This window comes from Rhamphochromis longiceps, linkage group LG18, assembly GCF_057381845.1.
Source record: "Rhamphochromis longiceps isolate RC_006_pf linkage group LG18, R_longiceps_female_GT1.1, whole genome shotgun sequence".
In the NCBI taxonomy this organism is placed as follows: Eukaryota; Metazoa; Chordata; class Actinopteri; order Cichliformes; family Cichlidae; genus Rhamphochromis; species Rhamphochromis longiceps.
This window is the reverse complement of record NC_140574.1, coordinates 5,649,170-5,669,473: the sequence shown is the minus strand read 5'-3', so window position 1 is coordinate 5,669,473 and position 20,304 is coordinate 5,649,170. Positions and strand designations below refer to the sequence as shown.

At 40.6% G+C, this 20,304-nt stretch overlaps 1 protein-coding gene across 8 annotated transcripts in view; it reads right to left on the bottom strand.

The window, feature by feature from the left end:
- LOC146647574 (disco-interacting protein 2 homolog C) overlaps positions 1-20,304 on the bottom strand; it is a 195,635-nt gene that overhangs the window by 47,053 nt on the left and 128,278 nt on the right. For 6 of the 8 annotated variants that reach the window (XM_085388739.1, XM_085388742.1, XM_085388741.1 and 3 more), the window contains exons 6-9: positions 17,318-17,404; positions 10,328-10,489; positions 7,938-8,057; positions 5,807-6,004 (exon numbers count right to left, since the gene is read on the bottom strand). In XM_085388739.1, coding sequence (XP_085244865.1) covers positions 5,807-6,004; positions 7,938-8,057; positions 10,328-10,489; positions 17,318-17,404 — 567 coding nt within the window. The remainder of the gene's footprint in view (positions 1-5,806; positions 6,005-7,937; positions 8,058-10,327; positions 10,490-17,317; positions 17,405-20,304) is intronic. The other 2 variants (XM_085388745.1, XM_085388746.1) reach the window with 1 other exon arrangement.

Below are 20,304 nucleotides of genomic sequence, written 5' to 3'. Positions count from 1 at the left end.
TCAAATGCTCCTCGTGACTTTGGTGTAATTGGATCCATGCAGGCTGATACTTTGCAGTTATGGTCAAAGCCTCGGGACATTAAAGGAAGTCATATAGGCTGCATTAGGATGACACTAAACAGATAAAGAGATTCAGTGTCTAGATAAGTGCAGCTGTTACTTTAAACTTTAGGTAGCACAAACCAAGCGCTTACAAAGCAGTTTAAAAATACTTTCTTCTTACAGAAGGTGTCTGTCAAAGGAACTTTCAATCTCCCTGTAAATATAAAGTTATTAAATATTATCTGATCTTTCTGATCGGTTTCATTTTCCCTGGCAGACGGACCCCGCTCTGTTCATTAATGCAGTAACTCACAACAATGGAATCAATTTCCTTCCTATTTCTTTTTCCCCCCCTAATTCAGACTGGCAGATGCAGATATTATGCATGGGCGATCCAGCATGAATTCTTTCTTGTTTTTTTTATGCTAAATGAGTTTTTTTTCCTGGTGTTTGTCTGAACTAATGAAATGAAGAAAAGCTTTAGGATCCCAGGAGGAAAACAGACAGTTTGGACCACAAAAAGCAAAGTTAACTGCAGACAAACATCAGCTACAAACATAATTTCTTAAAAGCGAAGCACCCTACGTCCCGTTGTTTACAGGTGATGTCAGGAAAGCTTGTTGGAGAAAATTATAAACGAACTTATCTACTGGTGGACCTGTGGACTTTTATTTCCTCTGCCTGCCTCTTATTGATTTTGGGATAAACTAAGGATCTGAACCAATTCCCAGTATGAGATAAAACATAATGATGAATATAATGATTCTGGACTGTGAAGAATGCACAGCTTCTCTCTGCTCTAGTAGAGAGAAGCTGTGCATTTTTGGACTGGAGTCCAAAAATAAGAAAGCTGAAACTCAGCATGGAAGTTATGAAATTTATCATTTATCTTGAAATAAATCCTAAAGATTTAAATATGTCCTTCTAATCAATGCTATAGTACAAGAAAAAAAAAGTCTATTCCTGTGAGTTCTCATTGGTTGATTTTTTTTTTTAATTAAGAAAACTTTAAAGTACTTTTGTTTGGTTTTGTTTTTTTATTCTAGAAAGACAAAGATAATGCAGCAAACTCCAGGGCTTAAAAATGAAGCCAACGTGGGCGTGCAAAAAGATAAAAAATAAAAAGATGTAGTTCCTCTAATGACCACTTGAGGCTTTTTGTACAAGAGCATAAATCCCCACAGACTTCCTGTTAAAATGCCCATCCTTACAGCATTAATATACATGGCTGCAGGCTGTGTGGTGAATTATAACTCACCAATTTAAATGTTATTAAAATATGAAGATTGCTATTGTTAGCTCATAATACCCTCATCGGGACCTGCTGAGGTCACGAACAAATAGACTCAAGGACAGCTTTTACGACAGGGCAATAGCCCTAATCAATGTAAATAGCTGACCTGACTGGATACCTCCCTGGACTTTTTTAGGGGGGAGGTAACAATGTTTAAAACAATAACAATAATATTTATATTTATAACAAGGTGCAATAATAATTAATGTGCAATAATAACAGTGTGCAATACACATACACTTCTTCTTCTTTTTTATACTAAGTTAATATACTGTGTTGTGTTGTTTGTTGCGTTGTGATGTGTCATATCGTGTCATGTTGTGTTATATGTAGTGCCGACGTAGGACAGTTTTTCCAATTTCATTGTACTACTGTACTATGTATGACTGTGCAATGACAATAAAGAGTTATCTTATCTTATCATAATATGATCCCTTCTATACTTTGAAAAAACAAACTTGAAGGAGGCCAAACTGCTAACTTTGGGACTTCAAATCGGTCCAGAAGCGAATGTATGATGTCATGATGGTTACGTCCCTTTTTTATATACAGTCTATGGAGAAAACATTATTATTCAGCTAAAGAGTTCAAAGTTCCATATTTGCTCCATGAGATTGTTACCAGTAGCGCTGCCTCTAAGTAAAGGATTAAGTGGAGACATAAGAAAAGATGATGAGCTAACATCTGCAGACAGAACTCTGGTGCTTAAACAGGATTTGTATTTCTTGCAGAGAACACTCCAAACAAAAGCAGATGGACAGAAGGGTAATCAAAGGAAGACATCAAAGCGAGAGCATCCCAAACACAGAGAAATAAAAAGTTTACGCTTCCTCTGCACGCTGAACACAAATCCGTGCAGATTTATCGATAATGTGATTTGTTGGAGAATAACACCACAGGATCAAAGCGTGCCGAGAAACTTCTCGTCTATTGAAATAGAAATATGTCTGTCTCCTGCCTCTTACGTGGGGTTATCTGCAGTGCAGAGCGGTGAGGGTTGAGTTTAAGGACAGCCGGAGAATTCTGTATCATGAATTCTCTCTGTTCTCCAGAGGCGGAGGACGACTCGAAAGGAAGATACAAAACAAGTTTGTCTTTGTTGGCCGACATCAAAGGGAAGACACGACAGGAATGAAAGATGCGGCAGACATGGAAAGAGAATGGCTGAACTTTAGATTCAGCACTGCACTGCACACACGCACACATAATCTCACCGTGTTTTTGTCTCTGGTGGCGGTCTCCGAGCGCTGGCTGAAGACATTTCACAGTCTGGTGAGCGCTCATATCGCCTCATCATCGGCAGCGAGCTCGCTCCCCACGAATCAGTTAGTTCAGTCACACACGCAAATAAACACACAAACACATCCAGTGCCAATTTGAAGCACCTGCAGTAAAGTTGCCGCCTATTCATGTTAATCCTGCGTGAACTCATGCGTGCGACAAAGGTGCTCGAGCGCCATCAACATCAGCAGAGATAAGAAATGACACTTAGGCGTACTTCAACTTCTCCTGAGAATCTTTAGATACCTTCATCATTTTGAATCAGAACACAACGAGGCCTCTTACTGAGAAACACTGGACTGGCCACTTGTTCTGATAGGACCCATTTAAGGAGTGTTGCCATTTAAAAAAGAAATAGGTGTCAGGTGATGGGCTGGGTGGACAAATACATACACTAGTGTTGTGCATATTATATTGATCCGATTCCAAGTGAAGATAGATATAAAAATAATGGCACGGCCAGGTGTACCCCTCAGCCTCCTAACAGATTTGTTGCATTCACAAGATTTTCAGAAAACTTGACCTCTGACCTTGAATTTGAGATTGAGGTCGCCGCTTTGCTCTCAATTTCACATACTAGTGCAGGGGTGTCAAACTCCAGTCCTCGAGGGCCGGTGTCCTGAAACGTTTAAATGTGTCCCTGCTGCAACACACCTGAATAAAATTAGTAGGTCTTTGGCAAAACTCTATAGAACTTGACTGCATGCTGAAGTGGTAACCCCTAACCCTACTCAAGTAAATGTGTTTGGAAAAATGTAGTTCTGAAAGTACTTTTATTGCATCATGTTAACTCATGAGCTGCTGTAACACAAATCAAATGGCTGAATTGCCACATTGGCAGGCAGTCAGTCTACAGAATCTTACTAATGACCTACTAATTGTATTCAGGTGTGTTGCAGCAGGGACACATGTAAAAGTTTCAGGACACCGGCTCTCAAGGACTGGAGTTTGACACCCGTGTACTAGGGCAGCGGTCCCCAACCCCCGGGCCTCGGACCGGTACCGGTCCGTGAGTCGTTTGGTTTGGAGTTGAGGCTCAGGTGTGAAATGTATAGTTTTCAGGCTTTTTATCGGTTTTCAGCATTATTTTGTTATCGTTTTTATCGCTTACTCGGTTTTCCTTGGTCTTTTCACGTGTGTTATGAATAAACCTTCTTTTTTTCGGTACCGGTACTAGTTTTATTTTGTTGTATTTATCCGTGACACCTTAAAGGCCGGTCCATGAAAATATTGTCGGGCATAAACCGGTCCGTGGCGCAAAAAAGGTTGAGGACCGCTGTACTAGGGTGTCCGTGTTGCCCGCCTGTCTACCTGCCCGGCAGGGTGACAACAACACCCCATCAACCTTTTACAGCTGAGGGGGCAAAACAAGCTTATGTAGGGCAGAGCAGTGTGTGTTGCTTTATGAGATGAATCATTATTTTGAAGCACCTGCTTTTAATGACCACTTAATCATTGTGATTTACTGAGATTACTATGATTATGATTATTTTCCACAACAACTTTTTAGCGTTTTGTCTATTTTGGAGACTTATTTTTTTTCTCTAAAGCCCTTCGGTTCAAATTCTGTTTTTTTAAATTTGTGCCACAGGATATAAACAAAAGACATGACAGTTCAGATATTTTTCATAGTTGATGGCTGAATTTTTTTTTTCCCGTTTCCATAAAAAGAATTTATTTAACACAATTCAGTGGACTGCATACTGAACAGAAACAATGTATCAATCTTATCGCGCTAGTATGGATCCAATACCAGCGTTGGTATCAATGCTATCGGTGTTTGGATATATCCACCTCTAACACAAACACCCAACTGAAATTTAGTAAAGCCTGAAGGCTCAGTAAAGATTATGGACAAAATTATACTAGCATGCTTTAGTCTACTCATTATTGTAATATACTGACTATTTTAGACTTAGACGGAGGTTTTTACTTGTTATGAAACCTCTTCGTTGTCACTGGGGGGGCACGCTGCAGCTTTAAGTAAAAGATCTGAGAGCTTCTTCCAATTCATTTGGGTGCATGCCTGTGTGATGCTGGGTATGCGTGGTGTGATGTGTCTGGAGTCCTCTCAGTGTAATTTCATTCTCCCCTCTGTACAGCTGGGAGGTTTGACTCTAAATTCATGAGGACCCTGAGAGAAGCAGCTCTGTTCACGGCAGCTAAATTTCTTCATACCCTCCGGACCTGAAGTCGTTTTCTCTGCTGCTGTTTGGGAGATGAATAACTCGGTCGCCTTCAAGCGAAGAACAAGAGAACTTGTTCCAATTTGGGTGTAGATTTAAACTGTGGCATTGAGCCGGGGGACGACGTGATGGGATTCAGCTGCAGCGAATGTGTTTAGGGAGCTGGGACGATGGCAGCGCTGGGGGCCAGAAGGCTGTTACATGTTTGGTATCGGGTTATGTTACTGTTTACTTTGCAACATGTTCTCATTTATGGCTGCTAAAGACTTGCTTTAGTTAATGTTTACGTTATGCTGACCAATTCGAGGCTAAATAGGATTTGTATTTCTGCAGGATGCACTGTGGTCTAGCAGTGCTTGCTTCTGCAAAAGCAAAGATCGGTGTCCATAACCATTAATGTTTGAAACAGAGCACCAAAGTCAGCCGAGTCTGTGTACAGAAACTAATACTAGAGGGCACAGAAGGAAGGTTTTCATATTTTTTCAAGAAGCTGTGCTGAAAGTCGCACAGGAAACAATTCATCTTAAAACATTTTCTCAAAGTTTGAACCTTCAGGATAAAAAAACTTTTCCACCCTCTATAGCAGAGCAGTTTTCTTTTCAGGCATCTTTCTTCACACTTGCTAATGTGCTTAGCACCCTGTCTGGCTGCCATTAGGGGAATTATGCTCACACAGCGGGTGTTAAACATTGTTTGGTGCTACACTTAATCAGCTTGGAAAAGCCACCATATGTGCCGAAAACAAGATGCAGTTCAAAGAAAAAGAAAAACCCTCTTTTATGCACATATTACAAACATTTTTTGTTCTCTTTCATCGTGTGTTATGACAGTATTTTGAAGACTGGTCGCTAGGACGATTTATTTGTGGTCATGTGAGGCGTCCGATGTTCATTTTGGATTTTTGTCTTCACACAAAAATATTTCAACCCTTTTTCCTTCAGCTCAGATCCGAAGATTTGACCTTTGGGATGACATGCCGCGATGCAGGATTTCCAAGACTTACCATATGTGAGGACGTAGAGCGGCTTGCCGTTAGTATCCATGGTAGTGAGACACGGGGCCTTCGGAGAGATGGTGCCCCACCTCTGAAGGGCTGCCTCCAGAGAAGGGGGCCAGTTGGTCACCACGCCCAGCTGCTCACCCCGCATGGGTACCATCTGTGCCCCTTCAGCCTTGGGCTGGTTAGGGTCTGGCTGTTGGACTGCAAGTGAGCACGAGAAAACAGAAGAAGAAAATAATTTTTAGTCATTTTTACTTATAATATGTATAAGATTGATTTAACAAGCACCAAAAATACTCACTAAAATATCTTTTAAATGTTTGTTTAAATTACAGTGACCAGTTATTTTAGGAAATAAGGTGGAGAAAATATGGTCACAAATGCATTCTGCAGCATGGTAACAAGGCCAGACATACACCCAGTGCCACATGAGGAAAAAATGGAAGACCTGCTACAGATGGTCAACATCGTGAGGTCAGTCTGGATTTACAGGAAGAGACGGATGAGTCCGCCTGAATCTAGGAACTTTCCTAAGAGGAACGTTCCTGCCCACTACTGTAAAACGTTTTAAAGGCAAACGGTGGTCACGTCAACCACGTCCAAAATATTCACCCGACCATCAAACCACCACAAATGAACTATTTTCTCCCATTTAAGTCAAGTTTCCTAAAATAATCAGTCCAGCTGTTCAGGTCACAGTGAAATTAATACATTTATGTTTCTTGGTTCTTTACGATCTGCAACTTTTATTGCAGATTACAGGACATCAAATATCTTTAACTTTGCTTTTATGCTTTTTTAATAGATTGAAAAGACATAATGTCAACCACCGACCTTTTATGAACAATATGACAAAGCTGATATTAAATTAACCCGTATAAATCAATAGAATATCATAATACAGAATTGTTTATTCTTATGAGTTCACTGTATTATACAGCCATGTAGAAATGTGCGTGTTAGGAATAATGAAACATTTACTGCGTGTCACCACTGCTGTAAGACAGAAAGTTCACAGGAAAGAGCTTTTAATCAAGCAAAACGCCCTGCTAATGAATTTCAACGACATACTGAACCAAACCGAGTCTTTCCAACATTTGCTATTCATGCTTAAATTATGAATTAACTTCTGGCTCTGCAGCGTTTGATGCTGAAAACAGAAGGAAATATTCATCAGTTAGACTCTGCTTTGTCAGAGGAGACTTTAGGGAATGAGGTTCAGTCATTTGTCTGCATAGATTATTTTTCAAAAGTTTTAGCAAAATATATGTTTTTACCACCACTCAACTTTAGGTCAACACTGAAAGAAAGACTGGCAGAATCATTGTAATGTTACGTATTTGTTTTAAGCCTGGAGATTTGCATTTTGGCTCCAGCTGTGTTGGGGGGGAGCCAAAATATCAGGATAGGCTGGAGTACCAAGTTATCAGCTAATGCTAACAAGCTAGGTTAGCATAAACTGTATGAGTGCATCACACAGGCACATGCTAATTAACATGCTAATTAGCTCCAAGTAATATACAAATAATAACTACAGTTTCACTCACTCAACTGTTAGACGTCAGGGAATCACCCAAAAAGCCACCAATATAAAAAGCTAAGCTAAGTAACCTAATTTAGCCCCTAACCACGCTACCTAGAGACTGGTTGGTGACACCCTGGCAACCACTGGTCACCAAGGAAAAATGTGTAATCTCTTGGCTGCTGGAAGAAACTATGATACGAAGTTAACGTTTCCCCTTTGGAAAGTTGTTGCAATGGTAGGGGACAGCTTTTACTTTGAAGGTTCTCCATTTCCAGCTTGTGTTGCATAGGTTTCACTACTGCTTAGGGAGTGTTTGCAGACAAGTCAGCACCTTCCATGCAAAATACAGCAAATCACTGCAATCTGGTAGCAATCAAAGCATTCACAGGGAGGTTTTTGGTGCAGCATCCTCTTTGAGAACAACAGCTAGCTGACCACTCTCGATGTTCATATCCCATCTTCTAATGTGGATGAGGGGGTGGTCTAGGCACCAGGGGGCAACCAAGTCTTTCCTTAATTGGCTTCACACATTTTTGCAAGAACATGAATCAAAATATACAAAAACACGTATTTTCAAGTATTTTTAAGAGTGAAAAGAGAAGCTGTTACCCTCCAAAAGCTCTTCAAAGTCATCGACGAAAAACTCTCTTAATGGCGGCCGTTTGGGTCTCTTCAGAGTGTTGACGAGTTGCTGTATTTTGGCTGAAACTCTGCTGCTGACTGGAACACCTGTGGAGCGTGAACAAACACACAAAAAGACCACACGTTTTAATCCAAGTCGTAGCTTAGACTTTCTAATTGTGCTTTCACAGGTGCACACGTGAAGTAGTCGCTGCTTTCGGATTCCACTGAGCAGCCCACCGTTTCATCCGTGATAGAAAAAAATCCCCAAGTTTTAACACTACACTGAAGAGCCCTCGAGTGAGCAATCATGACAGCTGCCGTACAAAATGACACTCAAAATGCAAAAATAGCGTATGAGATGAGGTGTGGGCTCAAATTGCTCTTTCATTAAGGCCATTTTCAAACCCACAGAGTTTGTAGCCTTAAGACAAAGAAGGAAAATGAAAGTCTAAATGTGGATGTAAACAGATGTACTGGCAGACTTGGTTTGGGCTGCAGGGTGAACCAAAGACAGACGTGATGTTGTTAAGATTATTATTTCGTCTGTGTGTGAAGGTAAAGGAGCGCTACTCAGTGAAACTCGAATACTTTTGTTTTCACCCCCCTGCAGTCCTCGGGTGCTTATGCTGGTTTTTTTTGCCTTTTCTCTCGTCAGGCTTTTCTCAAGCAACTGAACACAAAGGAAGCGTCTTTTTTTCCATCCCTGGCTGTTTCACATTTATCCAGTCAAAAGATGCAACATTTAATTCATTGTACTTATCCTTGCAAAAGACCACTGCACTGTATGAACTGCCGATGTTAGAGGTTAGCTTGCAACACTCACACCAGCTGTGCGTGCGTGGGTGGATGTTAATGTACATTCATGTAAAACTCAAACTGCGACTGACCTCAGCAGCTCACCAGGAAGTACATTTCTTTTATCCAAACATTTTCTTCTGCCCCTTAAAATGTATTAAGAACATGCATAAAGTGCACGTTAATGTTTGGCGGTGCAAATTTTAATCCACCCACACATGCTGCACACGTGCTCCACATTTCAACATAAAGCGGGTGAAACAGGGCGGGAATGAAATGGTGAACGACGGATGCATGTCGCAACAGTGACCGACGAGGCGCTGCAGACGAAAATGAAGCGTGACAAGAGGAGGTGCAGTATTTGCTTTACCCAGAAAAAGGACTCTACTCTTATTCATCTGATAAATTATATTTTGTTTTCAAATTTGGGGTTTCTAGATACCTGATCGCAAGATCCACTCGATCCACTGCATACTGCAAATCTCATGTTTTATACTGTACTTCACCAACCTGTCCAAGTGTATCCTGTTTTTTGCCCAATGACAGCTGGGCTGGGCTCCCTCTGCAAACCTGAACTGCATACGTGGTTAAAACAATGGACGTCTGGATAAATGTACACAAGTTACAAAAAGGAAAATACCCTTCAAGGATAAAAAAGCCTTAAAAATTTAATATAATACTTTTTTAAAAAACTACCACAGGAAACCCTCTAAAATCAAATGTTAAATCCTCAAAAATCCAAACACTAAGTATTAATGATGAAACATCTTTCAACTAAAGCTCATCTTTGGAAATAAAAGTCTGCGCAGCCCGACTGGAAGCAACACAATAAAAAGTGTTATTTCAGATGAAATCCTGTCTACTTTGTTGCATCTCTTCCAACCAAACATCCCGACAGGGCCCCGTGTGCAAACTCTGGCATCTGATCTATCAAACCACTTCATGCATTCAGCATCTCGGCCCGCGGCAGCATCCAGTGTATTGTCTGATGAATAACTCAGTCTGCTGGAGCCTCGCGTCCCTCCAGAGAAGGAATTATTGAACTACGAACCAGCAAACTGCCAACCTCTGTCATCTTTGAGGTCTCTGCAGAAATCTGTGGATTCATCTTTTGCAGTGCTAAAAGGCATTACGAACCAAATCCGATCCCCCGCCACGTCTGGACTACAAAGAGCTGGTTTATATAACCATGAATGAAGATAAACTCTTTGTTGGATTTTGCTGATACAGTTTGTGTTGTTTAGACTACAAGATTATACACCTGCCTGTGATAAGAAGAAGAGAAACACCTGCAGAAAATTATTACCAATGAACTTTTTTGGTTTTACTTTTGCAAGAAAAATTAAAACGAAAACATTGAAACACAAAAGCAACAAAAAACACAATAAAAGCCTCACATGAATCCAAAGTAACAAAACATTCTAGCCTTCAGCTCTTCTTCTCTCATCATGATCAGGATGTTCTTCACATCCACTAAGACAGAAAATATGATGCATTCCCCCAAAGAAAATGCGACACAATCAGAGAATTTCACCTTGAAAAACACGAGCAACTGTTCATATTTGCCAGTCTTGACTCACCGTCTCCAGTTTCCATCAGCTCCGCGTTGCCGTACTTGGGCGTCTGTCTTTGGGCTGCGGTGCCAGCGCCTGGGGCTCTCTCCACCTGGATGGCGTCGGTCGCGGTGGTGTTGGCGGTATTGTTGGTGTAGCCGGTGACATCTGGAGGGGCAGAGTGGTTCTCTGGGATGTGAGAAAATAGGGAGGCGGGTTAGTACCCTCACACATCCTGCTGTTACTACACTCTAAATGTGGATCAGAAACCCAGCACAACCCAGTAAATTATAAACATATCTGCTGAATGTCAGACTAAAGAAGTTTCTACTTAAATGAAATTGACACAAGAAGTCATAGATGAAGATGAACATCAGTGAAACTGTTAGCATTAAAGCAGCTGAGGTGTCGATCGAACGGTTAAACAAAAAGTAACTGATGAAATAAAACGTTGATTAACCGATAACGACTGGAGACAACTGAAACATCGGCTGAATATTAATAAGTGTTGTGCATGCAGAAAGGACATAAGGTGTCAGTTAAGTTGTAAAGACTGAAAGCAGCGGAGTCGTCAGTTTAAATGTCGGTTGAATCACCAGTTCTTGAGCCAGCAGAGGCGAAACATCAGTGCCTGAAAACAGCTGTGGCTTCAACAGGCTTTCAGACAGGAAGTGACACAGACAGTCAATGAAATTCAGATAATTAACAAAGTTAATGCTTTAGATATTTTAGTCTGTTTTACTAAAGACGGTTCCATAACCTATTGTCTCATGCAGCAGGTAGTTTAGGAAGGACATTGAAAGTATAGCAAAGCAATAGTAACGTTTGTTTGTGTGCTTATAGGAAAAGTTCAAGATGTAGACTTTATTAACCTGCTATAAAGGCAATAAAATGATTTCTAGTAAAATTCTTAAAGATATGTGGATAAAAACACTATTGGAAGCCACAAGAGAAAGAAAATTAGGAAGAAATTCACTGACTACCAAAGAATCTTTAAAGACGAATCATGTCGGGGGCTTAAAGATGTGACACACTTCAAAAAAATAGAGCAAAAATCCACCAGAACCACCAAATCCCTCCAGAATCTCCCAATCATTCCTCACTGATCGCTCCACAAACCGCTCATTTCACCACCACCTCCCTCTACTGCAACATCTGCCTCTCTCTCGAGCAAAAAAAAGAAACAAAAAAGACTCCATTTCCATCAACACCCACATCATACCATTCATTTCTGGTTGTTTTTCACCCTATTTTGTGCTGCATTTAGATACTGCTTCAACCTGTCTGCTGTGCCTAATGTTTCAAAGCACATAGCATTCCTTAAATTCTTCGAATTTACCTCTTTTATGAGGCTGGGATGCAGTTCAGCAACATCAAACGCTGTTTACTGTTCTGCCCGAGGGCTTCTTTACTTTGAGTGGTCGAAGCATGAAATGATGATAGCAGGAGGATGCGCGGTGAATCTAAATTGGGATGTGTGTAGGTATATCCTTACGTATCCTTTACTGTATCTTTGCACTGAGTCAGAGTGCCCACTTCAAGTTAATCCAATAGAAAGCCATCCCCACAAAGCCAAAAGTAGGTTTGTGGTTCTACGCATTGCTGTTTTTGCTGCGTTATGTGCGTCATTTGCATTGGGTTACCACTGCATTAACATTTATAGCACGCTGAGATTGATCTTGTAGTCTTGGGTTTCAGAGTTGCAAGGTTCCCTAATGTTCACTGTGGGTCATTTTTGGCATTTAGTGCTTCGTGCATTTGGAAATCCCTCCAGCTTCTCCTTATCGGGCCTCCTGTAAGGTCAGAGGTCAAGTGCAGATGTAGAAAAACAATCACAGAGGTAATCAGGATGCAAAGTGCATTGAAACATCTGTAGGGTGCGTCTTAGACATTAACCACTTTCTGAGAATACTGGGACACTATCCAACCATTGAGTCCATCTCGGTTATATTTTAGTGTTGAACAAAACACACTTAAACCCTTTAAGTTTGAAACACAGCTCAAGGGAACTAAAAGTCGTCATTTCAAATTGTACCTCAACTCCAGAATAGCAGGACTGAAGGAGCACCTCTTTGCTTAACTTCTAAAACACCTTCAAAGAGAGGTCACCACTTTGGATGATTTATATGTGAACGCTTGCCTCGCTGCTCCCATTCACAGCTTCCCGCATGATGCACCGCTGCTTCAGTCAAGGACCAGAAGACAAAGGAGATCAAACTACTTCACGGCGTGAAGGTTCCTGCTGTGAAAAGGCAGCAGAGCGAGTCATGACTGAGGGGTCCTGTTCACAAGTGCTGCTCATGTTAATGTAATTCACTCCATCCCGTGCCCACGATTAAACTCACTGAGATGTTTCGAAGGATGCTCATTACGTCACTTAGCATCTGTTTCGGATGATGAGACGAGGTTGGGTTTCTGGTTTCACATCATTGTGTTTTATTCTAATGAGAGCTGTCAGCATTGACTTGCATTATTCATTTGGCTTTGATTAAAGGTCTATTGGCTCCATCCACCACCAACTATATATAACCTTATATTTGCTGTTCTCTGTAAATGAACTTTCTGTATGTGGATTCACTCCTTGTGTTTTTATTATCTAATGGCATTGACTTGTGTTCTTCCTTCCCACTGTCGCCAAGTGTTTGCTCATGTCAGAGCGTTGCAGCATCTTCTGTTATGGTGTAAAACACTTTGAAGTGACCATTGTCAGCTGGTTCTACATAAATAAACCCACAAGAATTGAAGAGAAGCACTTCATGGATTCAGTCATTCATTTAGTGCCCCATCTATAGCCTGTTTTTGTTTATATTTCTTTAAACTGGTGAAATGTGAATAGGTTGATTTAGCCATTATCATTTTGACGTCTACATGTCGATACTGCAAAAATAAAGGCAGTTCTGATGCATCTTTTCCCAGTTGTTTATTTGTGCTTATGTCTCCTTTATCCAGAATAATGAGGTGAATTACCAATGACCAAATTAAATATTTAATTCACAACACAATGTTAATCATTTTAAGCTCTAACGACTTGTGCTAAATGTAAAACACCAAGAGCTTACTCATTTTGTTTTTTATTTGGTTCTATCCATTTAATGTCATGACTCTTTCATGTGTTCGAACAAATAAAGCCGAGAGCCGCTGAGCTCAATATGAAGTGAACGGCTTGGAAAGACTGAGAAATATAAGTGCACAGTGAGAGAAAGCAGGGATGATTTCTAGCAAAGCACTGAGCCCAAGCCAGCTGGAGAGAAACTGAATTCTTTATCCAGACATGGACTGCATATCAACAATGCAGCTCCCAGCACAAGCATGCTAATTACTGTAGCACACTGTCTCTGCAACATCTGGGCTGACGGTTTGAGCTACACATATATTCTCTGTAGGCACTTGTTGTGCAGCATCTGTGAGAATATGTGTGTGTGCATGCACGCACACATATTTGCACCTCCGGTGACCTCATCAGGTCGTCTTTATGAAGACCTGAGACAGAGCTGAATATCATCACTGGCTAAGGATGAGGATGAGGACGATGATGATGATGAATGCCTCATTCACTGCTGGAATATCCATCAGAGAGGCTGAGGCTGTTTCAGGGACAGGACACTTTAATGTGCGGGCTCAAGGATCTGTGGCTGGTAGTTTGCAAGCCCCACAATTGAAAATGTCTCCATCAATTTCTGTGAATCTTATTGAAGCATTACTGTGGATAAATGTGCTTCACAAGGAAAAGTTTGGGATTTTCTTTCTTTCTCTTGAAAAGGAAGTACCCTCGCTATAATTTGTGTCCGCTGCCTATTTACACTGGACAAAAACGTTTAATTATTCATGCATTCTTGTGAATCGGGCATTAAATCCATCTTTGAGTAAATAAATGCATGATTTTTACAAAAAGTTCCATCATAGTATTTCTAATGTATTTCTTACAAAAAGATAAAACCAAGCTGTTTATGCTGGATCAATAGAACTCAAACTTCACTGCAGAAACAGGCTGATTTGGGGCTTAACGCAGTGAATGACAAGAAAATACCAGCCTTTGTTTGTTTTTGAAACAACATTGTGTTAGCAGGGGGTAATGGGATGCTTTGATTCTTTGTAACACCAGTGACCGCTGGTGTTTCAGGCACATCTTAAAACTGGTTTATATTTTATTTTGTTAGATGATTTGGGGACTATGTCTGATATTTCCCCACTGTCTTACAATGCTGCTGGTGAAAAACGAGCAAACCCATTGAATGAGTGAGAAACATACTAACAAAAGTATAAGTGTAGGTTTTATGCAAAATAAATCTCACACCTTGAATCTGTCTTTTTCTGAAGCAGCAGTCCCGAACCCCCGGGCCACGGACTGGTTGTTTGGTACCGGGCCGCGAGAGTTTAGGCTCGGGTGTGAAATTTATGGTTTTCAGGGTTTTTATCGTTATTTTTTTTAGCATTTTTAGCATTAACTTGGTTTCCCTGGGTCTTTTCCTGTGTGTTATGAATAAATCTTTTTTTTGGTACTGGTACTGGTTTTGTTTTGCTGTATTTAGCCGCAACACCTTAGAGGCCGATCCATGAAAATATTGTCAGAAATAAACCGGTCCATGGCGCAAAAAAAGGTTGGGGACCGCTGTTTTAAAGTATTCCAGTATATTTACCTTATATCAGTGTATAACAGCTGATCTACGTATGCAGAAGAACACAAAATTTTATTTACCATCCGATCCTGACTCATTGGCATATTAAAGAAGTTTCTGTTATTGCATCGTGTGTGTAAATGCCTGCTCTTCCATGTGAAGCTGCAGCTCTTCTGCACATATGTAACAGTCAACAGGCTGCTGCAAACCTCAGTAAACACATTTGTATGATTCGTTTAAATACTCTCCTCCCAAAATTTACAAACACAAATACATGTGCATGTCCACACTGATACTTTTTTCCTCCCAAGCACCAGAAGAAAGCTGCTGAATTGCCCCATGATGCTTTTAATTTTATATTTTCTTCGATGGGAATTTTACTATTAAAGCGATTTAATTGCCGATGATATCCAGCTATATCTTTTCATTTAAACCAAGTGAATCATGAGTTCAACATGAGTAGCATCCATGTTAAACACATCTCTAGATCTTTTTTTCCACCTAAGAAGTATTAATACTTTTAGATGCACCGTTTAAGAGAAGCTGGAGGTGCTCGTTTATCTCTAACAGCTACTGTAATGCACTTTTTTACTCAGTCAGTAGAGCAGCCCTCAGCCATGCTGCTGCTGGATTACTCTCAAGTAATAGGTTAACCAGACGATCTCATATTACATTACAGCAGTTGTTCCATAATTTATAATCTGTGGAGTAGCTTCGATTTGTGTTTTCATCACTGCTGAATTTGCTTTTATTGTTTGTGCTAATAAAGAGGCAGAAACTCGGGCCAGGCCACAGTCAGGGAGCACTCCTTAGATAAAAGAAAAATAGAAAACTAATGAAAAGCCTAATTAAGAAATAAAACCAACGTGTGCCATCACGACAGCTTCGATGGACCTTTGCACTGATTCTCCAGGTTTCTGGAGCTGCAGAGGAAGGAACGCTATTCGTCAGTCAAAAATCACTCGCAGGTGTTTAATAATGATTCATGTCACTATTGTAGCTCATTAACTTTGTCTGCTCTCTCCCACAGTTTGTGTTTTGTCCTGTTTGTTCTCTCTTTGTTTTGGTCTTTTCTTTTCTCTGACTCCTGGCTGCCTCTAAATGGCGTCCCCTCCTCCAGTCTGGTTATAGGGACGTTCTTCCTCCCCGCTGTTGCTAAGTTCCTCTACAGGATCTTTAGGGTTTTCTCCCCCATATTGAATGCAAAGCAACAGATTTTTTTTTATTAAATTGGCACTACATAAATGAGTAACCGAATAAAACTAAATGTAGGATCAAGATGTGAATCACTTCCTCATCTCATTCATCATGTTGTTCCCAAACTGTTTTCCTCTTCCCTTAGAGACCACCGACCTTCCCCTTGCAGATATACAGCACTGACAGGGGGGCTAAGCTCCTGTTAAATCCCAGTCGGCCTCATCTAGACGCCTTAATCACATTAAATATGGGAACTATTCCAGAGCAGTGTTAGTGGATTCAAAGTCTATTTTTAGTTTTTGACAATGACAAATGGTTAATTAGAGGTCTGTTCTTAAAGTCTTTCTTCAAGTGACTGCTCCTTGTTTGCTCCACCATGGATAAGTGTATTTTCTCTGGCAGTCCAACAGGAATGGTGCAAGGAGTCACTTCAGTAAATGAGCGCATCATCCTGTGCTGCTGCCGTTTTACATGCCAGGCACTGAGTGGTGCAAAGCAGGAAGCGTCTTCAGTTCACAACTCTTGGCTGTTACATGTCGTGCTGGTTTCTTTGATATAGTATCTATGATTTGAGGTAGCAGATTGCAAAAAATACAACACGAAAAAAAATTACAAACAAAAACTAAAACAAGGAAGCGGACGGGCAGCCTGCATTCCTCTACCATCTGCTTTCTGGCCTAGATGAAAAGCTGCTTTGAAAGCAGATTGCCTCTGGCTGAGAAAACAACTAAAATCATGCTGCATAATTAGGCAAATCAATAAAAAACGACAAACAGAAGAACCTTGAAAAGAGGAAAGAGTCACACAAGCTGCTATCCAGCTTCTTTAAAAGCATTGTTGATTTTCCTCATCAACAATTCACACTTTCAAAAGCTGTAAGCACAGCCTCTTTTTTCAAATCCACACAAACAAACTGCTTTCATGCATCTACCACAACAACTCAATGCTACTCCTATCAAGGTTAGCATTGATGGTTTCTCCTCTGCACTTATACAACATGGCTAGGCACAAATTTAATTAGCGGGGAAACAACTGAGGAGGGGCACAGCTCGAACAGCAGGCATATGATGGAGGGCACTGTGGAGAGAAGGTTAGCTGAAAATTATGAGGGGGGAAATACGACATCCCTGTTCGTGCCAAGGGATGGCGGGAGACTGACCCTCATTCTGGGCTCTCCACCAGCCATGCTCCGATTGAAACTTACCGGAGCGTCGTGGACCAGAGTTTCCATTCTCTATCATACCAGCTGGCACTGCCCTCCTCCTTCTCAAGGAGAGGTGGCTTAAAAGGCCTGCATGTGAGGAACAAGAAGGGAGGGGAGTCTTTAAAAGTGGCATCAATCGCAAACCTCTGGTCTTTGTTTTTGACACAACACAGCACATCAACGCAAAATCTGAGTTCACAGATTAAACTGTAACTGGATAATGTGAAGATTCCCCACGGTGAGGGAAGAGTGTTGTGGGAGCAGGAGAGTGTTTTCCACGGGACTTTACAAAAAGAAGCCAAAATAGGAAAACTCTGGTGAGGAAAGAAACTCCCGACGTAAGCTGTGTGCGTACATGGCTTTTAAATTTAAAGAAATTATATCTGCTGTTGGTTCTCAACAGTGTGCAAGGCATTAAAGCACTCAGCTGCACACAGCTGGATGTTCTGTGAGAAATGCTCCATCAGGCTGTAGTTTTCATTTCAGCTATTTTGGTGCTTTGTGTCACTGTGAATTATGACAATCCGGACCAAACCGGTTCCACTGAAGTTGCAACATTTTTACAAACCAATTCTGGTTCATCTGTTTCATTCAACGATCCGCTTTCGCCCTTCTCATTCTCCGTCGCCGCCATGCTTTGTCCACCATGTGCGTATGAAAACAAAGGCCATGTGCGCTTTACCCATATTCTATCGCGATATTTCATTTTCTTATCATTGCCTAACACTGTACCAGTATTACCTACTTTAAAGTATCACTTTTTTCATAAATACACGAACAAGATTCCTGTTAAATTACAATAAAGTAAAGAATGTGCACCTATAATCTACAAAAACAATTTCTTACTATAAAAATATTACAGCACTATACTCTATAGAATATAAACTTCATTACACAATATTGTCAGATGGTTGCTTCCGATTTTACTCTTAATTTATTGTACCTACTCTAATTTTAATAAACAGTAATTGCAGGTATATCTGTACTGTATTATATATAACTATATAATAGAGGTGGGAATCACCATACATCCCACGGTACGATATTATCACAATACTTACCGCACGATACGATATTATTGCAATTTTTTAAAATATTTTGCGATATTCAGATTCTGTACATAAAAGTAAACTTTATCAATATTCATTTTATCTAATATCAAAGCCTCGCACTCAGTCTTTCTCTCATTTCAGTCAGTTTTATTGTTGACAAACTGAACGGTTTGTATTACAGTCTAGTCCAACTTAACTGAATGCAACCATCTGGTACAATTATAGCTATTCTGAACTATGCAATTTATGAAAACTATGCAGCCCCTTCAGCAACTGAAGAATTTGAAAGTAAATTAAAACTAAATATAATTTTACATTAAATAAAAGTTTTAAACTTAATTAAAATAAAACATTTCTTAAATTAAAAGAAGTAAACTGTCATGTTTATTGCTGCCAAAAAACAAGTTAAACACATTTGGACAGTGAAGGAATGTCAGGATTCTTGCTCAGAAAAAGGATCAACATGCTCTGAGCACAAAAACCTTTTTTGTAACAAAATATCGATTTCTGCTGTCCCTGTATCGATACATTATTAGCAAACAAAATATCACGATACTACATAGTATCGATTTTTTCCCCCACCCCTACTATATAAGCATATAGGCTACCCTCTTCTCCTGCTGTTTGGACAGCAAAATGCTGCTGTATTCAACATTACACACAGGAACAGCAACCACATACACAAGCACAGACACACAGGTTCTGTACAGGAGCTGAACTCAGCCCAGAGTCAACAATAACAACCAGATCGTCTGCGATGATCCTGTGAAAAAGATCTGCAGGCTGGAGGAAAATGTGGAGAGATGAAAGGAGCGATGACCAATTGGGGAGATATGAGAGAACAAAAAGTTATCGTCACAGGCAAACCGAGCAGTTCTGATAAGAGCTGAATAAAAAACAAGGGGGGGAATGATTCTGTTCATAAACTCTCCTAAGATTTTATACACACACACACACACACACACACACACACACACACACACACACACACACACACACACACACACACACACACACACACACACACACACACACACACACACACACACACACACACACACACACACACACACACACACACACACAGATCTAGGCTGTGTTGGCCTTGAGCGAGGAAACGAGAAGCAGAGCTTCAACCCACACGTGTGCACACCGCTCAGGATTTCCTCTGTGATAAACATGAACTCTGTAACTTCACAAAAGAACAGGCTCAATGAAACTTTACACCAACCAGCTGGAAAAATTACAACAACATGATGTGATGTAATGGAAATCCGCAACTCTCAGGGTTAGCTATGCAACCAAAGACGCTGCCCAGGACTCAACTGCCTGTCAGCAACAGGCCTCTGTATACCAGCCACAGTACAGACTGGGAGGAAGTCAAAGTCATCGATTAGAAGTAAAAAACAAACGGAGGAATGTTCTCATCACCTGAAACGAGACATCGCTGACCTGTAAGTGCGTTTCCATCTATTGGTTTTATGCACATTTTGAGGTTTGACTCTTATTTTAATCTTTTAAATGATCTCAGAAGAATTAGCACCACCAGCTGTTTATAACAAAGCATGGTTGTGGGCGGAAATCTGGCTAAAATGTGGGCAACATTTGGATGCAGTTTGTGCCCTTTGCTAATTGCATTATGCGCAACGATGCCAAGGCTTCATTCCAGCCATGAATATTTATGTAACCGGGGTTTATAAATACAAGAAAACCTGTAGTCATTCATCATCCCTTAGCTGTGAGTTCCACGTTTTCTGTATTCAGTCCACAGAAAGAGTGTGAGTGAAGCAAGAAATGAAGCAGCAGAGATACCTGACAGGTAGTAAATTATCAGTTCTTGCAGACAAAAGTCTTTGCTGTGGGTATAAAGCCCTCAGGGATGGTGACAAAGACCGAAACACAATGACTCTCAACTGGGTCACGTACCCATCTTTA